Source organism: Gymnoscopelus microlampas (genome assembly GCF_963454915.1).
Source record: "Gymnoscopelus microlampas genome assembly, chromosome: 14".
NCBI classification, from domain to species: Eukaryota; Metazoa; Chordata; class Actinopteri; order Myctophiformes; family Myctophidae; genus Gymnoscopelus; species Gymnoscopelus microlampas.
In genome coordinates, this window is record NC_139951.1 from 9,516,150 (window position 1) to 9,534,848 (window position 18,699).

Consider the following 18,699-nt stretch of genomic DNA (forward strand, 5'->3'; position numbering starts at 1 on the left):
TCTCTGTGCATCTCAGAATGGCGGGGTTTTGGCTCTCGCCGACACTTTTGGCGACGTTCCTCTGCCTCGGCTTCTCTGCCAACTCACCGTTCCAGCCTGCGCTGGTGCTCGACATGGCCAAGATCCTGCTCGATAACTACTGCCTGCCAGAGAACCTGGTCGGGATGCAGGAGGCCATCCAGCAGGCCATCAGCAGCGGGGAGATCCTCCAGATTTCGGACAAGAAGACCCTGGCATCGGTCCTCACGGCCGGGGTGCAAGGCGCCCTGAACGACCCGAGGCTGACGGTGTCGTACGAGCCCAATTTTGTTCCCGTGATGCCACCAGCGCTGCCCTCCCTCCCCACTGAGCAGCTAATACGGCTGGTGAGGAACTCGGTGAAACTGGACATCATGGAAAACAACGTGGGCTACCTGAGGATTGACCGCATTATCGGGGAGGAGACCATGGTGAAGCTGGGCCCTCTTCTGAGGGACAACATCTGGAATAAGGTGGCTCATACGTCCTCCCTGATCTTTGACCTGAGATACAGCACGGCCGGAGAGCTTTCTGGAGTTCCTTTCATCGTCTCCTACTTCTCGGACCCCGAGCCTCTTGTTCACATCGACACCGTCTTCGACAGGCCCTCGAACACGACCAAAGAACTATGGACCATGGCCTCCATAATGGGCGAAAGGTATGGAAAGACAAAAGACGTAATGATTTTGACTAGCAAGCGTACGGTGGGGGCGGCCGAGGCAGTGGCATACACGTTAAAACACCTGAACAGGGCTATCGTCGTTGGCGAGAGGTCGGCTGGCGGATCAGTAAAAGTACAGAAGATCAAAATCGGGGATTCTGGGTTCTACATCACCGTTCCTGTGGCGAGGTCCATCAACCCGATCACAGGCCAGAGCTGGGAGGTGAGCGGAGTCTCGCCGTCGGTAACCGTTCTCGCCAAGGAAGCCATCGGAAGTGCAAAAACCCTATTGGCTGTGAGGAGCGCCATCCCCAAAGCTGTGCAGAACATCTCAGACATCATCAGGAGGTTCTACGCCTTCACCGACCGAGTTCAGGCGCTCCTTCACCACCTGGAGTCCACAGACTTCTTCTCGATTATTTCCGAGGAGGACTTGGCAACCAAACTCAATCAGGAGCTCCAACTTGTTTCGGAAGACCCTCGCCTGATCATCAAACACACAGAAGATGACATCGCCCTCATGGGGGACTTGGACCCTGGGAAGGCTGTAGACGATTCAGCATCACTGGGGACGTTAGTTGATAGAGTGTTCAAAGTGCAGATCCTCCAAGGAAATACGGGTTATCTCCGCTTTGATGAGTTTATAGAGTCGTCTGTGGTGGCTAAACTAGGACAGCTCATGGCTAAAAGGGTTTGGGAGCCCCTGAAAGACACAGACAATCTTCTCATTGACCTGCGTTATAACACTGCTGGGTCATCTGCCTCCTTAGCACTGATCCTTTCTTATCTCCAGGATGCCTCGCAGAAACGCCATTTTTTCACCATATACGACCGAATTCAAAACACAACAAGGGAATATGACACCCTGCCTGGGCTCACCGGACCCGTTTATGGCTCCAAGCGTGGCGTCTATGTGTTGACCAGCTATTACACCGCAGGGGTCGGAGAGGAGTTTGCTTACCTCATGCAGTCCTTACATCGTGGCACAGTCATTGGGGAGATCACATCCGGTACCCTGATGCACTCAAAGTCGTTCCAAATAGAAGGCACAGACATTGCAATTACCGTCCCTTTCATTAACTTCATGGACAACAACGCGGAATGCTGGCTGGGAGGAGGCGTGGTCCCCGACGCCATCGTGCTAGCAGAAGAGGCCGTGGACCACGTCCACGAGGTCATACAGTTCCACCGAGGGGTCATGACCCTGATAGAAGGAACCATAGAGCTCTTAGAAACGCACTACGCCATCCCCGAAGTCGCCGCCAAAGTCAGCAAAGTGCTGCGGAACAAATGGACAGAAGGGGCGTACCGCTCGGTGGTCGATTTCGAATCTCTGGCTTCGCAACTCACGGCAGACCTGCAGGAGACCTCTGGCGACCACCGCCTCCACATTTTCTACTGCGACGTCGAGCCAGAGACCCTGGACAACATTCCGAAGATACCGTCGGCAGAGGAGGCGGGGTACATAATCGACGCGCTGTTCAAAGTCGAGGTAATGCCGGGGAACGTCGGCTATCTCAGGTTCGACATGATGGCCGACGTGGACGTGGTGAAAACCATCGGCCCGCAGCTCATCAAATTAGTATGGAACAAAATCGTCAACACCGACACACTCATCATCGACATGAGGTACAACACGGGCATCTACTCAACGGCCATTCCTCTACTGTGCACCTACTTCTTTGACGGCGAGCCCCTGAAGCACCTCTACACCGTCTTCAACCGCTCCACGAACACCCTGACGGAGGTCCTGACCTCGCCGCAGGTCATGGGTCAGAGGTACGGCTCCTCCAAGGACATCTTCATCCTCACCAGCCACATGACGGGCTCCGCGGCCGAGGTGTTCATCCGCACCATGAAAGACCTGAACCGTGCCACCATCGTCGGAGAGCCGACGATGGGCGGGTCCTTGTCGAGCGGAACCTACCAGATCAGGGACAGCATCCTGTACGCTTCCATCCCGAACCTGGCGGTCCTGAGCGCCGTCACCGGGAAGGTGTGGAGCGTGGCTGGGGTCGAGCCGCACATCGTCTCCCAGGCAAATGACGCGCTGGCTGTGGCTCAAAAAGTCATATCAGCGAGGCTGGTGAAGAGAGAGCAAGGGAAGTAGTTGGTGTTCTGTTCTTATACCTTCAAAATTATTACTTTACCCTTTGTTTAATAACAGTACACTTTAAAATTACATCTATATTGGGGATCCTGGTAGTTCAGCCAGTTAGCGCAATAACCACATGCTCCTTGTGAGTTCCGGGTTTGAATCCAACTCTCGGCATATTATCATGTGTCTCTCCTCTGTCTGTCCTCAGGGTTCCTGACTCTATGCACTGTCCTATCTGTATAAACCAACAACAAAGGAAGAAGTCAGAAATAACCTGAAATTATAACTATATTGCTTTCACAAGAAAGTAATATAGTTTAACCTTTTCATGTCAAGGTCCCCAAATTAAGTATTTGGCCGTGGACCCTGATCTGAAATATTTTGTGCCAGGGACCCCCATACAGGATTTGTGTTGTTAAAATGTCCAAAGAATATTCAAAATGTGTAGATTTGACAATAGCAGATCTGAAAGCTCACAACGCATAGCAATGCAACACATTGTGAGCTTGCAGACTGGCTATTTTCAAGTAGCCGATCTATATAGGGTTAAAGTGTTTAAACTGCTATATTAACCAATTTTGCTGGGGACCCCTGAAACCTTCTCCTAAATATGCAAAAAAGGACTCAATTAAAGTAGGCTTACAGATACTCAAGTACATTTACTTAAGAACAGTACTCAAGTAAATGTACTTCCTTACTGGCTCATGAACACTTTTGCAAGACTGGACTCGTTGAAATGTGATGTTCCAATTACTGAACACTCTAAACTTTACAAACTCAACATTATAAGGGAAGAAGAGCAGAAAACAAAAAAACATCTGAGTTTATTATTAAGGATCACATTTTGTCAAATCTGAATGATTCTAATACTAGACTATATAATTTGTATTGATTGCACTTTTTATTCATTTGGGCACCTTAAAACTCCTCTATTGCACTTATAGGAAAGCACATCCCAAAAGAAAAGATGAAAACTGTGATGATATGAGATGCCTTTTTTGATTATGACATCAGTGTGTTGTTTTTAACTTTGTGTAATTCCTGTTGTTGACATGTATTAATACCAAGTGCATAATCCGACAATGTATTGTATGTGTTGACCCATATTTATTTGCCTAAAGAAACTGTTTAGGTTTAGAAATAAACATACCTTGGTGTTTTTTTCTTTTTTTTCTCTCTTTTGAATATTTAAATGTATGTGTAATTTATAGTTAGGGCTTTCTTATGTGAGTATGTGGTTTTGTTGTATTTCTTTAGACTACTTTCAAAAGCACTTTCAGAATGTCCTTGTACAATAGTTAATTACTGAAAACAACCACTAGAGGGAGCCAGTTGCAAAGAAACCTACAATAAGTCTGTTCACTTCCTCTGTGCTGTTGCTGCAGGCAAAGATCTCTCCTCAGTTATTTCCCCTGCAATAAAGTATTTAAACCACACACAAAAATAAACTACTTGTTCATTATATTGTTATTATGTTATATTTAACAACATTAACAACAGTGGGTGTCCATTACTACTAAGCTGTAATAGAAAGAACAAAATAAGTCAGCTTGCTGGTGGTAGACATGTTTCTATGTTGAGGGAACATTTCAGTGCAGTCCCATTAACAACTTAACCCTTTCATCTTTATGTCGGGAATGTTATTACAGACAAAAACCTTCAGAAATGTAAAAATAATTTCAGAACATTTCCAAAGATTTCACAGCCTTGTGAGCTTGTAGAACTGCAATTTTCACTAGTTTTGAAATAGGGCAACCACTTGAACCCCCAGCATGCCTATTCTAGGGGGAACAGTCGCCCCAAAATAACAGATTTACAAGCTCACAGCGCATCGCATTGTAAGCTTGTAGATCGGCTATTTTTGGCAAAGAGCTGTGGTGTAGATGGGAAAAAAAGTGGTCACAGTAGCGTTGTAACTCAGGTTAGTTTTAGTAAGAATAAAAGCTTGGTTAACTGGTGTGACTGGTGTGATCCACTGTGTGCCAGTGCTTGATCAGTGTGCAAATCAGGGCTTGAGGTCAATCAAAATGCTCCCACGAGGGAGGACAGAGTAGCAGATTGTTGTTCTAAGCCTGTGAGAAAAGTGCTGACTTAGACTTAGCATACCATATGGAATAAGCTGTGCAACAAATGTTGGTGGGGTATGCAAATAGCTAAGACTGCAAGCTTTCTTGCCATGGAATGAACTTCCACCTAGAAACTGTGATGATATTAGATTCCTTTTATACAAAATACGACATCAGTGTGGGATTTATATGTGTGTTGATTGTAATTACTGTCCTTTCTTCGTATCATTAGAGAGGTTATTTTTGCATTCTGTGCACTTGTAAGCAACACAACCACATTATATTCCACCAATATATCCTATACAATTCCTCTGTGGGGCGAGTCTGCAAAGATTCAAACATATGTTCACTACATATGTTCAAACATGTTCACTAATCTCCGGAGCCCTTTTCGACAAGAACCACAGAGATGCAACTTTTCAAGATGCTGCATACATACAGGTAACAGACAAACCACTGTCTATGAGCCTTCTATGAGCTGTCTACCTCTAGGACACACACACTGGAAGGTACTCAGTAAATAGGCCTACACAGTGACTTACTCAAGTAGGCCAAATATTTCTACGAGCCATAATCCCTTCATTACAGATATTCCTGTCTGTTACAAACCTTACCTTAATTGGCATAGGTAGCTTCTAATATTTACCGTAAGTCTCTTGCAATATATTTAAGGATGGTATATTGGGAAACGTGGTGCAACCCTGTTTGGCTAGCTTGTTATTGTCCTACAAAAGCACATAATGCGATTAGAGGTTTATTGTGGGGGCAAAGCCTCTTAGGTGTGCGTTAACAGAAACCTTGCAGCCAGGAAATAGTCTCATTTGACAAAGAACCTCAACGTGGACGGAGGTTCTGCCGATCAGTTTCTTTGTCTCTCCAAAAAGAGAGAAAATGGCTAAAGCAGTCTTTCTGGTGGCGTCTTTGCTCCTTTTGAGCAATGTCTTCATCGTCCGTGCCACCTTCCCTCCCAGCCTCATCACAGACATGGCCAAGATCCTCCTGGACAATTACTGCTCCCCGGAGAAGCTGGCGGGCATGCAGGAGGCGATCGACGCGGCCACCAGCAACACGGAGATCCTCAGCATCCCCGACCCCGAAACCCTGGCTAGCGTCCTCACCTCGGGGGTCCAGAGCACCATCAACGACCCGCGCCTGAAGGTCTCCCACGAGCCCGACTACGCTGCCGTCGCCCCTCCCGAGATCCCCAACCTGCCTGCCGAGCAGCTCATCGCCGTGCTCCAGCACTCCATCAAGCTGGACATCCTGGAGGGAAACATTGGCTACCTGAGGATCGACCACATCCTCGGGGAGCACGTGGCCGAGAAGATCGGCCCCCTGCTCCTGGAGCTGGTCTGGAACAAGATCCTGCCCTCCTCCGCCCTGATCTTTGACCTGCGCTACACCTGCAGCGGAGACGTCTCGGGGCTGCCCTACATCGTGTCTTACTTCACCGACGCCGAGCCCGTGATCCACATCGACAGTGTGTACGACCGTCCCTCGGACACCACCACGAAGCTGTTCACCATGTCCAACCTGCTCGGTGACAGGTACGGAAGCACCAAGCCTCTCATCATCCTCACCAGCCAGAACACCAACGGCATCGCCGAGGACGTCGCCTACTGCCTCAAGAACCTCAACCGGGCCACCATCGTCGGCGAGAAGACGGCCGGAGGCTCCGTGAAAGTCGACAAGATTAAGGTGGCGGACACAGACTTCTACCTCACCATTCCCACAGCCAAGTCTGTCAATCCTGTCACCGGCTCCACCTGGGAAGTCACCGGCGTGACCCCGGACGTCGACGTCAGTGCTGAGGACGCGCTCGCCACCGCCATTGAGATCCTCAAGCTGCGTGGCGAGGTTCCTGCCATCATTGAGGGATCTGCTACCCTGATTGCTGAGAACTACGCGTTCGAGGCCATCGGAGCCGATGTCGCGGACAAGCTTAAAGGACTCCTGGCCAGCGGCAAATATAGCTCGGTCAACTCTAAGGCTGGGCTGGAGGCGAAGTTGTCTGACGACCTGAAAACTCTGTCTGGAGACAAGAGTCTGAAGACAACCAGTAACACCCCTGCTCTGCCACCCCTGGTAAGACATTCATTTTCATTTCAAATTACTAAATTATTACTCAATGTAATATCTTATTTCAGAAATGTGTTTAAATGAGGAAGTCGGCATGAAACATTTTTATTTATGATCAATTGTTTTGCACATATGGGGATGTGGGAATGGCTAATTCAAATATTGTATAAAACATACGTGAAATGTGTGTAAAATGTTATTAGTCTTTAAATGAAGTGCTATTTTACTTACTAACAATGTCTAACATACAGTTGAAATGGTTTGACTTCATACTTTGGCCATACTTAATAAACCATGGAGGTAAAGTGACTTTTGTTTCTATAGGACTATTCTCCAGAGACGTTCATTGAGCTGATCAAGGTGTCCTTCCAAACCGACGTGTTTGAGAACAACATTGGTTACCTGCGCTTCGACATGTTTGGAGACTTCGAGGAGGTCAAGCCCATCGCCCAGATCATCGTTGAACATGTCTGGAGCAAGGTCGTCAACACCGACGGCATGATTGTCGACCTCAGGTACGTTAGAACAGTGGCTCTCAACCTGTGGGTCAGGACCCCCTCTTGGGGTCCCCACATGATTTTTTTTTTCCGGGGGGGGTCCCCAGATGACAGTGAAGAGACAATTTAAACTAGAAAAAAATGGAGCTGCATTGATGAGAGGATGCAGGGACAGACTTATTCTCTGGCCTTTATGATACGGTTGTCGTTTAGCTGAAATGTCAAGCTTATTCTACTGATGCACTCATTTCTTGTTATTCTGGATAAGAGAGTCAGCTTAATGACGATAAATACAAATATAGGATACACAAGAATCCAACAATTGTAAATAGATTGGGCTTATTATTCTTAGAATGTATTAAGTACAGGATCATGCACAGCAATCCAGTCATTATTGCAAAAATAAACGTTCGCAGGGTGAAGCAGAACTGATGCAAACTAAATAAATAATAAATACATATTGATTCAAGAATAATTATTGAAATGTAAAAGCTTCCACGTGGACAGCAATGTAAGCAGAACAGGGGTCTTTTATGGTGAAATAGCAGACCTCAGAATGCCTTAGCACAGTAGTTTCTCAACATGTGGGTTGGGACCTCCAGGGGGGAGTCCTCCAGGGGGGAGACCATTACAGCATCAAAAGTAATCAACTATAAAATAACAAACATTGGCCAAATTGTCAAATAATATAAGAGGCAAACATTTTGGGAATAGCAATTGTTTTTACATTGTTTTACAAGCTCACAACAACTCGTGTTGCGAGGCGTTGTGAGCTTGTAGATCAGCTACTTTCACAAGATATATCTGTGGAACTGAGTCAAACTAAATGTAATGCCTCAACTTCTACATTCCAAGTGCTTATCAGGGTGTGGGGGGGGGGGGTCAAATATAATTATTTTGGGGGGTCACAGCCTGAAAAGGTTGATAACCACTGCCAATATAGGCAGACCAATCAGAATTGAACATTCAGTGAAGTTTTGAAATAACCCTGCATAACGTCCTCCTAACTTACCTGACTGTGGTGGTACCTTGCAGGAACAACGTTGGTGGTCCCACCTCAGCCATCGCTGGGTTCTGCTCCTACTTCTTTAACGCCGACAGGAAGATCCTGCTGGACAAGCTGTATGACAGACCTTCTGGCACAACCACGGAGCTCTGGACCATCGATGACCTCACTGGTACAAACAGAAAAGATCACGTTTTAAAATGGATATTCTGCTCTCCCACCAGTTCTATATTATTTCACTTACGTTGCTTTTTAACCCTTTAAGACCCATTTTTTAATTTGAGCTAAAAAGCATTATTTTACACTTTGGCTATATTCAAAAATAGCAGATATACAAGCTCATACTGTAGCGCGGCACCGAGTGCGCCAATCTTTGAATATATATCTTTTCAAGCCAACATTTGTAACTCAGATCTTTGCTTCTGAGGGGTCCCTGGAACTAGATATTTTTGAGATGGGGGTCCGTGGCCAAATACATATACATTTTGAGGTCCTTGACAGGAAAAAGTTTGAGAACCACTGACCTAGTACCTAACATAAGCTTTTTTCAAAAAACTGTTAGGATTTAGAAGACATTTTGTAGAATCGACCTCAGGTCTTAATGGGTTAAAAGACTAAATACCTGTACAGCCACTGTGTGCAACTTTGGTTGATCACGTAAGAATAGTTTTATTTGCAATGCACTGTAGCTCCACATGGAGTTTGTAAAGATGTTCATCTTCAGTACTACACTGGTTCTCAACATGGGGTCCGGGGAACTCCAGGGGTCCTTGAGGGAGCTCCAGGGGGTCCCCAGCAAGATGATTGATAGTCAGGCAAGCAAATGGACCGATAAGGGTTCGTTTGGTTCCATTTGTACTCTCTCAGAGTTAAAGCAACACTGACAATTTAGTGTAGTCCCGGATATAAAATGTGTATCAAACGGGGGGGGTCTGTGGCTTAATGCATGTCAAACTAGGGGGGCCTATAAGGCCTGGCGGGCCTTGAAATTAAAAAGGTTGAGAATCACTGATCTACTAAGTCATTGGTTCTCAAAGTGGGGGTACTTGAGGGGGTTCCAGGGGGTCCCCAGCTAAATGATGGATAGGAACCAAATGGACCCATATGGGTCTCTAACTCTGAGAGTGTACAAATGGAACCAAATGGACCCTGGCGGGTAATTTACTTTTTTGGGGGGGTTTTGTAACTTTATTTCGGTTAATTCGGTTGTTCAGTGGCGATCTGAACCAGGCGATCTGATTTTTCTTCTTTTTTTTTTTTGACCAGCACCCAGTGGGTGCTCCTCACCCACAGTGGGTGCTTTAGCCCCCGGGGCACCCACGGTATCGGCGCCCTTGCTGATAAGTGTCAATTTGGGGGTCCTTGACATGAAAAAGTGTGAGGACCACTGTTCTAAGTACACCTGCCCCACTCTCTTTCATCCCCTGTTCCTCTTTCTCCTTTCTCCCCCCCCCCACCCCCCAAAGGTCCCAGGTACGGCGCCACAAAGAGCCTCCTCATCCTGACCAGCGGGGCGACTGCCGGCGCTGCCGAGGAGTTCGTCTACATCCTGAAGAAGCTCGGCCGCGCCATGATCATCGGCGAGACCACCTCCGGGGGCTCCCACCCTCCCCAGACCTTCCCGGTACGTAGTGAGAGAATGTAAAAAAAAAAAAAAAACAACAACAAAGAACAAAGAAATGCCAGTGCTCTGGTAGCCTGCTTCTAGTTACAAAATACACGGCACAGGTTTTTTAGGTTGAGTCGTGTTACTGTTGAGCCGTGCACCCGGTAAACTACTTTCGCCTTGGACTGAGCTGCATGTGCTCGTTTTGTTTCTACTATGCCATGAGAGAAATAATCACGCTTTCACGATTATCATTATTATTACGCATAGGCCTACATTTATTTCATACACTATGGGTGTATAAAACAACACAAGCATTTGTAAATTAGAGTTTTTTTGGGGGGCTTTTTTTTAAACCATTGCTGCCTTTCAAAACACAAATAGGCCTATTACAGTAGCTACATAATGCAGAACCAGCTCAGTGGCCTTGTGGTTAGAATGTCCGTCCTGAGACTGGAAGGTTGGCTGGGTCGTACCAAAGACTAAAAATGGGGCCCAGTGCCTCCCTGCTTGGCACTCAGCATAAAGGGTTGGATTGGGGGTAAGTCCCTGACTCCCTGTGCTAGAATCAAGTCCAGGTGATGTATACTTGTACATCCAGCTGTCTAATGCTACAGAAACAGGAGATAGGCTCCTGCCCTATGGATCACATGGCTTGGCAAAGCTTACCTAAATAATGCACAAGCCAAATAATACATACAAAATAGAAAGAAAGAAATAAAAAGCTCTTTGGAAGTAAATAAAAGCGACTACATCGTTAAACATCCATGTACTGTATCTGCAAGGTTCTTCAACTGTATTACAGTGACCTGAGTAGAGATTTCTCCACGATTATGCTGAGCCACTGCGGTTAATGAATTGTGACGTCTTAAATCGCAGTTAACAGTAAAACCGGTTAATATTCCCATCCCTACTTCCAGGTGGGCGAGACCGGCGTCTACCTCAGCATCCCCACCGTGCACTGCGACACGGCGGCGGGTCCCGCCTGGGAGGGCGCCGGCGTGGCGCCACACATCCCCGTCCCCGCCGACGCCGCTCTGGAGACGGCCAAGGGCATCCTCAACAAGCACTTTACCAGCCAGAAGTGAACTGCTGCCTCCCCGCCTGCGCGTGGCTGATACGGAGCTGCTGTTCATTCCTGCAATGGTCACTTTTATGCTTTCTTTTATTTTTTTATTTGTTTTTTCGGTTTTTGTTTGTTGTTGTTGTTTTTGGGGGGGTTTGTGGGGGGAGGGGGGCAGCCAAACAAAGGATTTATGGGGGGTTTTAGGATCCGGAAAGTTGTTTGATGTGATACAAATACAAGAAGAATGTAGGACAAGAGTGGAAGGTCCAACACGTTGTGCAGTGTTTATTTTGTTCTCTCTTACACCCAAGCCTTTCTTTTTAGCCTGTTTTGTTTTGTATAAAAAAGAAGTGATAAGACCAAAATTAATGAATTGTTAAAGCTACAACAGGGTGTCCTGGTAGGGCAGGTTGTGCTTCTGCCATTGATTCCAGTAGGTTCACTCCTTTTGTGTGTGTGTGTGTGTGGGGGGTACCGAGACGTGGGTTTCTTTCGGGATGTGGGTTTACAGGCTATGACTGTTTATGTAAAGCCAGATGTGATATGGTGACTGTGGGGGTTATTCTAGGCTTTTTGAAATTGCACTTTTTTAGCAAAGCAGTAACTAAGTGAGCAACTTGCAAATCTAATGGCAGCAACGAATGAAAGGAGACTACAAAAATGCACTGAGTCCAATGTGGGGAACTTTGTCTGTTGACTGGCTAGAGAGGATTTGTATAGCCGGAACTACATGTCACAGTGAACCTCTTCCAACCCGGTGTCCCTATATGTCATTATAGGTGCAAATCTTCATGTTTTTCCCTCCAGCTAAAAAAACAAAAAAAAAACAGCACAAGCTTTTTTGTGAGGTCGTAGATAGGCAATTTTTGTGCAACACAGTCATACAACAAAGTATAAAATGGCTCTTAATTGGTTAAGATGGTGGTCTTTCTTACCGTGTATGTGAATCATGTTTGGCACACAGGTTCATTCTTGCCATGTGGGGGGCTATGTTTGCAGTGTATCGATTCCTGATGCAGAATAAACAGCCAGTGGAAACATAAAGCGTTGCTGTGTGTGAGCCTCGTCTTTTCTAACAACAAAGACAGATTGAAAAAAAATACATTACAATACAATATTCTTATTATCCAACACAGCTGGAAAATCATCTTTGACCCCACCCCGGGCACAATGAGAAAACATTATAAAACGGCAGTACAAGACAATACCACTTACTCGACACAATGCAAGAATGGGATTTGTCTGAACAAAGCCAGCTAACCGGGCTGCTAGTATGTTTATGTAACACCAAACACATTTCTTGGCACTTAAATAAATCATCTAGTACAAATCCTCACCAGATTTACTCAAGATTGCAAATGAAACAAAATCCACAGCCTGGCCCGGGGAGAATCACTTCCAGGTAATTATTGTTGTGCAGTTTACAGCCCTGTTGAACTGCATGGCCAACAAAACAGATACGATTGGTGCCTGTCAACCGTACAGTGGTTGAGACTTTTACTTCTGAATCCACACATGTGTCTCTGTAAAGAAAAAAATACAAAAGTGAGAGCCCACTCTACTTTAAAAAATGTAATAAAGTCAAATGGGGCATACAGTTTACTGTATAAGAAGACACAATGAGACATTGTCTCCCACATTCATCTTTTGATTTGCTATCTGAAGAAAGTGAGGATATTTCTCTCTCTCAAAGCAACAACTTTGCCTTAATGTGCCAGTCTTGAGGTGATAGCTTTATGAACATGGATTAAGATTATACGACACAAGTCTATCCTAAATGTAGAGCGGCCAGAGGATGCTGTCTGTATACCCCAATAACACGACAGTGAATTGCTCAATGCTTGTGTTTAGCCCTGTGCTTGTTGAGGTTTTATTAATTAATTGCACTTAAGGTTAGACACTGTTAGTATGGCTACGTTTAGGCGTGTGATTCAATTAATTTATTGTAGTTACGATTAGGTAGGTTTAGGCATGGTGTGATTACATTAATTAATTGTAGTGGTACTGTAGTTTAGGCATGTGTGTAGCTAGAATCCATAAGTCTCATGCCCTACCCGGGATTCAAAACAGAGTCTCGTGGGAGACCAAATTTCTACCGCTCTACCAAGACGAAATGCCTGCTTGGCCAGGGGAGAAGATGTACACTGCAGATGTACAAGTTGTAGTGTAGGCTGTTAATATACTCTCAAACTCAAACTCTTGCATGTCAAGGACCCCCAAATTGATATGTATTAGGCCACGGACCCCCAATCTGAAAATGTTTTGTGCCAGGGACCCCCCAGAAGAGAAGATGTATGTAAAAAAACAGAAAGAAAATGAAAATTATTCAAAATTGCACATATAAGCTCGCTGTGAGCTTGTAGATGTGCTGTTTTTGAATAGACCACGTATATATGGATTAAGTGGTTAAAATAATTGTGATGCTGCTATATAAACTACTTTTGCTGGGGACCCCACTTTGAGAACCAATGCTCTACTGATAGATATTGGTTAAATGATAACCTTTTATTCATTCAAATAAGCTCTAGAATGCAGCTTTAATATCTCCCAACATAACAAGGCCAGGAGACTTCATATCACATTTTCAAAACACACAGAACAGAGGGGCTGAGATTAACACAGGAATAAACCTGCAGTGCACATTGACCCTGCAGTCATGTTGTGGACTGGGATAATGTGCATGTACTGGTATTGAGTGTGCGGAAATCCTAATCGGTCTCGCTGATCTCTGTGAAAGAGAGATGAATTACATTTGCTACACAGTACGTGTATTACATTTTGATAAGTGTGTATGGGCTCAATTTAGTGCCAATATTATTTTGTACTTGTAAAAAGATTTTGTATTTGTAAACACATTTTGTATTCGTAAAAAAAATATTTGTATTCGTAAATAAAAGATTTGTATTCGTAATAAAAAAGATTTGTATTCATAAAAAAAAGTTTTGTATTTGTAAGTAAAAGATTTTTATTCGTAAGAAAAAAATGTGTCCATAAAAAAAATACTTTTTTGCTATATATATTTTTTGGTGTGTTTGTAACATGTGTTAAACATGTTGTAATTGTAGAATTATAGTTACAATGAACATTGTGACCAGAAAAAAATAACTGTTTCTACAGATTGCAAAACTTTCTACAGATTGCAAAACTTTCTACAAGTTGCAAAACTTTATTTTTGGCACTCTGCACTTCCGGGTCTGAGCCAATCACGTGAGGCCTTTCCCACTACCCAATCATAAAGCTCCATAGGTCTCCGTGGCAACATGGCAAACAGGGTTGCCATGTTGCAACCCCAAGAGTTTTAGCTGCAACATAATTCCATTGCTCAGGAAATAAACAACGGATTCCAATAATATAACATTCCCTATAATCAGTAACATGTAGGTGATACCTATGTCTATCAAATATGGTTTTATTGAAAGGCAATCAAAGGCTAGATCGAGTTTAGAAAGCAAACAGGTAATGTCCGGGGGCCTCAGTGCGGCTGCAGAGTTTGATTGAGTGTGAGACTAGGACACTCATTATCCCACATGCCATATGTCAAAATGACAGGCTTCACCGGGAATCGTGCGCGTGTATTTTGCTAAGAGATTGGTTACATAGTTTAATTGATATTCATTTATTAGTTCATTAAATTTCCCCATCCACTTTAATGGGAAAATGAAAAAACTCGATTTCAAGTATTTTTTTCTCAGAAACTGTAAGGGCTAGAGTTACAAGACTTGGAGGGGAGGTGCATAATTTAATCCGAAATTATCAAAAAGAAAAGTACACCAGTCGGCTTCATGGTGGCGCTATAAAAGCCCCCTTTACGTTTTGGCCTATAACTCTTGAACCGTAGGTCGTAAAATAAAAATCTTTTTTCCCTAGAATCCTTGGGTTATGACGCAACTCCCGATATAGGCCACGCCCATTTGCGTCAGGAGAGATTTTCCGCCTCTTAAGAAAAGACCCGCCCCACTTGCCACTGATTGGCCTACCAAACGCACCCTTCTGTGACGCACACGGAAGTTTCCAAATTGCCCTGCTGAAGCGGAAGGAAGTGGAAGGCTAGCCCAAGCCTTATATGGGCTAGCCCTGCGGAACAAGGAAGCACGCCCGAGATACGAACGCTTCAGAGCCGAAGGAGGCGTCTACCTTTATATGTCTATGTTATAAACCACTGTTAAATGTTGGCCAGTCCACTAGATGGCGCTCGCGTGCTGTCTTTTGGTCCTTGTGTATGATGTCACATCCAGGTCAACAGTCAGTGGATCAGTGGATTTGTCTCCATAGTGTTTACATACAGCTCATCAGACACAAGCCAACAACCTATTATTTGTAAAGGTAAAGTTACTTCTACTAACTGTGTGCTCTGTGCTGTGTTATTATTATCTTGTTCTCTTGATGATGTTATTGGTCTTTTATATTTTACCATTTGGAAATTGCCTTTAGATTGGTTTGAGAATGCTAGCAATGCTAACTATGCTACCTGCCTGTGTACACAGACATAGGCTACAAGCTATAAGCTCACAATCGCGACGTGTTGTGAGCTTGTAGATCTGCTATTTTCAAACATTGTAGTACTTTTACTTTTGGTACTTTAAGTACATTTTCATACATTTTACTTGTAACAGAGTACTTCCACATTGCAGTATTGAGTACTTTTTCCACTACTGCCTACGATAAAGGGAACATGAAGTGTAAAATGTGAATATCTATGTAGAATGTTCTCCTTCACTTTGTAGTGACTGTGCCATGGACACTTCTTATGGTGGATTGACTTGTTATATATATGAGCATAACCTTGGTTTCCCTCAGCCAGGCCAGATAAATCACTAGTAGTTCTACTGTAGGCCTACATTTTCTCTGCACTATTGTTGAAGTTGCATATATTTGATGAATATTTTATGAACATTTTTCATTTTCTTTGGGACATTTCATACAGTTTAGGGAGTTCTGCTCAAGTGAATTATTTATATTTTTCCACACCTGACAATAATAATACTAATAATGGGTGTGATATAGTATAGATTTTATTACGACATCATATGTGTTGCTATGACAACCCATGGTCACTACAAAGTAAAGGAGAACTTTCTACATAGATATTCTGTGTATTGTAGGTAGGTGCTAAAATGACTCCTGTTTTTTCTGTTTTTAGCGGTGCCAACCGCTCTACATTTGACTCTGTCCGTTTGTCCGTCCGTCCGTCCGTCCGTATGTTATGTCCGTATGAGCACGGCGTATGAGCACGGCATTTAAACAGCTATAACTCCAGTTCTCTCACACACACACACACACACACACACACACACACACACACACACACACACACACACACAAGCCAATACTGCACACATGCGCACACACGAACACACGCACACACACACACACACACACACACACACTTGACGTCCGTATGAGCACGGCGTATGAGCACGGCGTATGAGCACGGCATTTAAACAGCTATAACTCCAGTTCGCAGCATGCTACGGAGTACAAATTTTGTACATGGACTAAAACCACCAATAGGGACGAACTGAAATTAATTAAGCCCCGCCCCCTCTGTCTTCCTATTGGCTGGGCTTTAAACAGCCGTAAGTCCAGTTTGCAGCATGCCACCAAGTCCAAATTTGGTACGTGGACTTAGACCACCAATAGGGACGAACTGTAATTACTTAAGCCCCGCCCCCTCTGTCTGCCCTTTGGCTGGGCTATAAACAGCCATTATTCCAGTTTGCAGCATGCTACCAAGTACAAATTTGGTAAGTGGACTCAGACCACCAATAGGGACGAACTGAAATTAGTTAAGCCCCGCCCCAAAGGCACCGCTTCCTTCACACAGGGTGTGATTTTTTCTAACATAGAGAGGGATGATAATATTTTTAAACCTCTCAGAGCTGACATTGTGAATCTACATGAGTTTGGCTTTATGTATTTATTTTAGCGTTGTTTAGTTTGGGAGTGTATAACAATGTACACCAATTTCACAGATTTTTTATTCATTATTTGTATACAAGAATCCATTTCATGTATGGGTGAGAGATGATGAAAAACAGCCTTGTGTTTGGTTCTACTACCCCCGGTAAGGAGATCTATAATGTGTCACTAGTCTAATAGGCAGTTTGCCTCCTTATGGTAGGTGTGATGTTATTTGTTGGGGACTTGACAGATACATGTAGGGACATAATTGGCCATTTTATACAATAGACAATGTAGCAGATATGTTGATTCTAACCACACTACTTTATTTGATATTTTCTATTATGTCTAGCGTACATGATTGGGCGATTAATATCTACAGACAGAGTTTAGGCTTAGTTTGGACCAATAGAGACGGACAGAAATCTAAGAAAAAAGCTTAAGAGGGCTGCAGTGTTCTTAAAGTCTGTGTAAGATACATGGTAGGAAGGTGCTCTTTGGTTAGAAAAGGGGGGAGCCTTCAAAGTTTAAAAAGCTTTCATATAAAGGCTAGCTCATCTTTGAGCAATAAAAGCCAACATGTTTCGGCCTTTATGGCCTTCTTCAGGGCATGTTCTTGATGATTGGGCATAATGTGTTCATATTATGCTGCCAACTAGTGTAATAGATATACAGACAGAGTTAAGGCTTTGGACTGATAGAGATCTGTTGTGAATACATGTTCATGTGTGCTACAGCAGTGGTTGTAAAACCTTTTCAAGTCAAGTTAATATTCATTCCTTTGCTCATTGTTTGTGAGTTATGTCGGTTCATGTCAAATGTAAAAGTGTCCTGTAAGTCCGTATGGACGGGGCTTCCTTGGAAGGATGACACTTTAACAAAGAAAAATCAATCAATCATATAGTGTATATTTGGCCACCCATCTGAAAAGGTTTTGAAAAACTTTCTAAAAGATCTACAGATCATGTCAATTGCTGATATTGTAGATCTGCTATTTTCAAACGGTTGATCGATACAGGTTTGAAGTGGCTACACAGATTTGTATGCTATATTAACACAAAGTGAGAATCACAGTGTTATTGTATACTTTGATTACAGGTTGATCAGTAAACACTGAAGGAGAGCTGTGATGGTTCTTTTCTTCATGTTCTGTTGATCTGTGATGTACAAACTGTATTCACATCAGTGTTGATTTTGACAGCAAATTTTGATTTAGTTTTAGTCACAGTCTTTTGAATAGAATTCCATATTTTAGTCATCTGAAATGTTTTTGTCTAGTTTTAGTAGACTAAATATAAGATTATAGTCGAATAAATCTACAGTTGATTTAGTCACCACCTTGATGGTGTCGTAATGGCTGATTTCACACCTGGTTGCATGCTGAAAATAGCCGATCTACAAGCTCACAACGCGTTGTGAGCTTGTAGATCGGCTATTTTCAGAGGCAACACCCGAGCGCAACTAAACATAAAATGACTTGCTTTTTACTGGATCAACACTGATTCACATGCAGGTAAGGACATGGTGTCAAAAAGCAAAAGGCGCTGGTAGTATGGTACTCCTGATTTAGCGGGACGGGGTTCAACTCCCTGGGGTGCCCTGCTGATCTTTTTCACCTTTGTCCTGTTGTATGTTTACCTGAAATGTTGTGATAATTTAAGGACATTTAAAAACCAAACTAAACTATATATACAAACTGGT

At 43.9% G+C, this 18,699-nt stretch overlaps 1 protein-coding gene across 1 annotated transcript; it reads left to right on the plus strand.

Moving 5' to 3' along the window:
* Nucleotides 1–17: 17 nt before the first annotated feature.
* irbpl (interphotoreceptor retinoid-binding protein like) lies at nucleotides 18–11,119 on the plus strand (the record flags this gene model as incomplete). Its single annotated transcript, XM_084078148.1, has 7 exons — nucleotides 18–2,785; nucleotides 2,986–3,039; nucleotides 5,779–6,928; nucleotides 7,247–7,437; nucleotides 8,455–8,597; nucleotides 9,892–10,049; nucleotides 10,952–11,119. The coding sequence occupies 7 exons, from the start codon at nucleotides 18–20 to the stop codon at nucleotides 11,117–11,119; spliced, it is 4,632 nt and encodes a 1,543-aa protein (XP_083934274.1).
* Nucleotides 11,120–18,699: the final 7,580 nt, after the last annotated feature.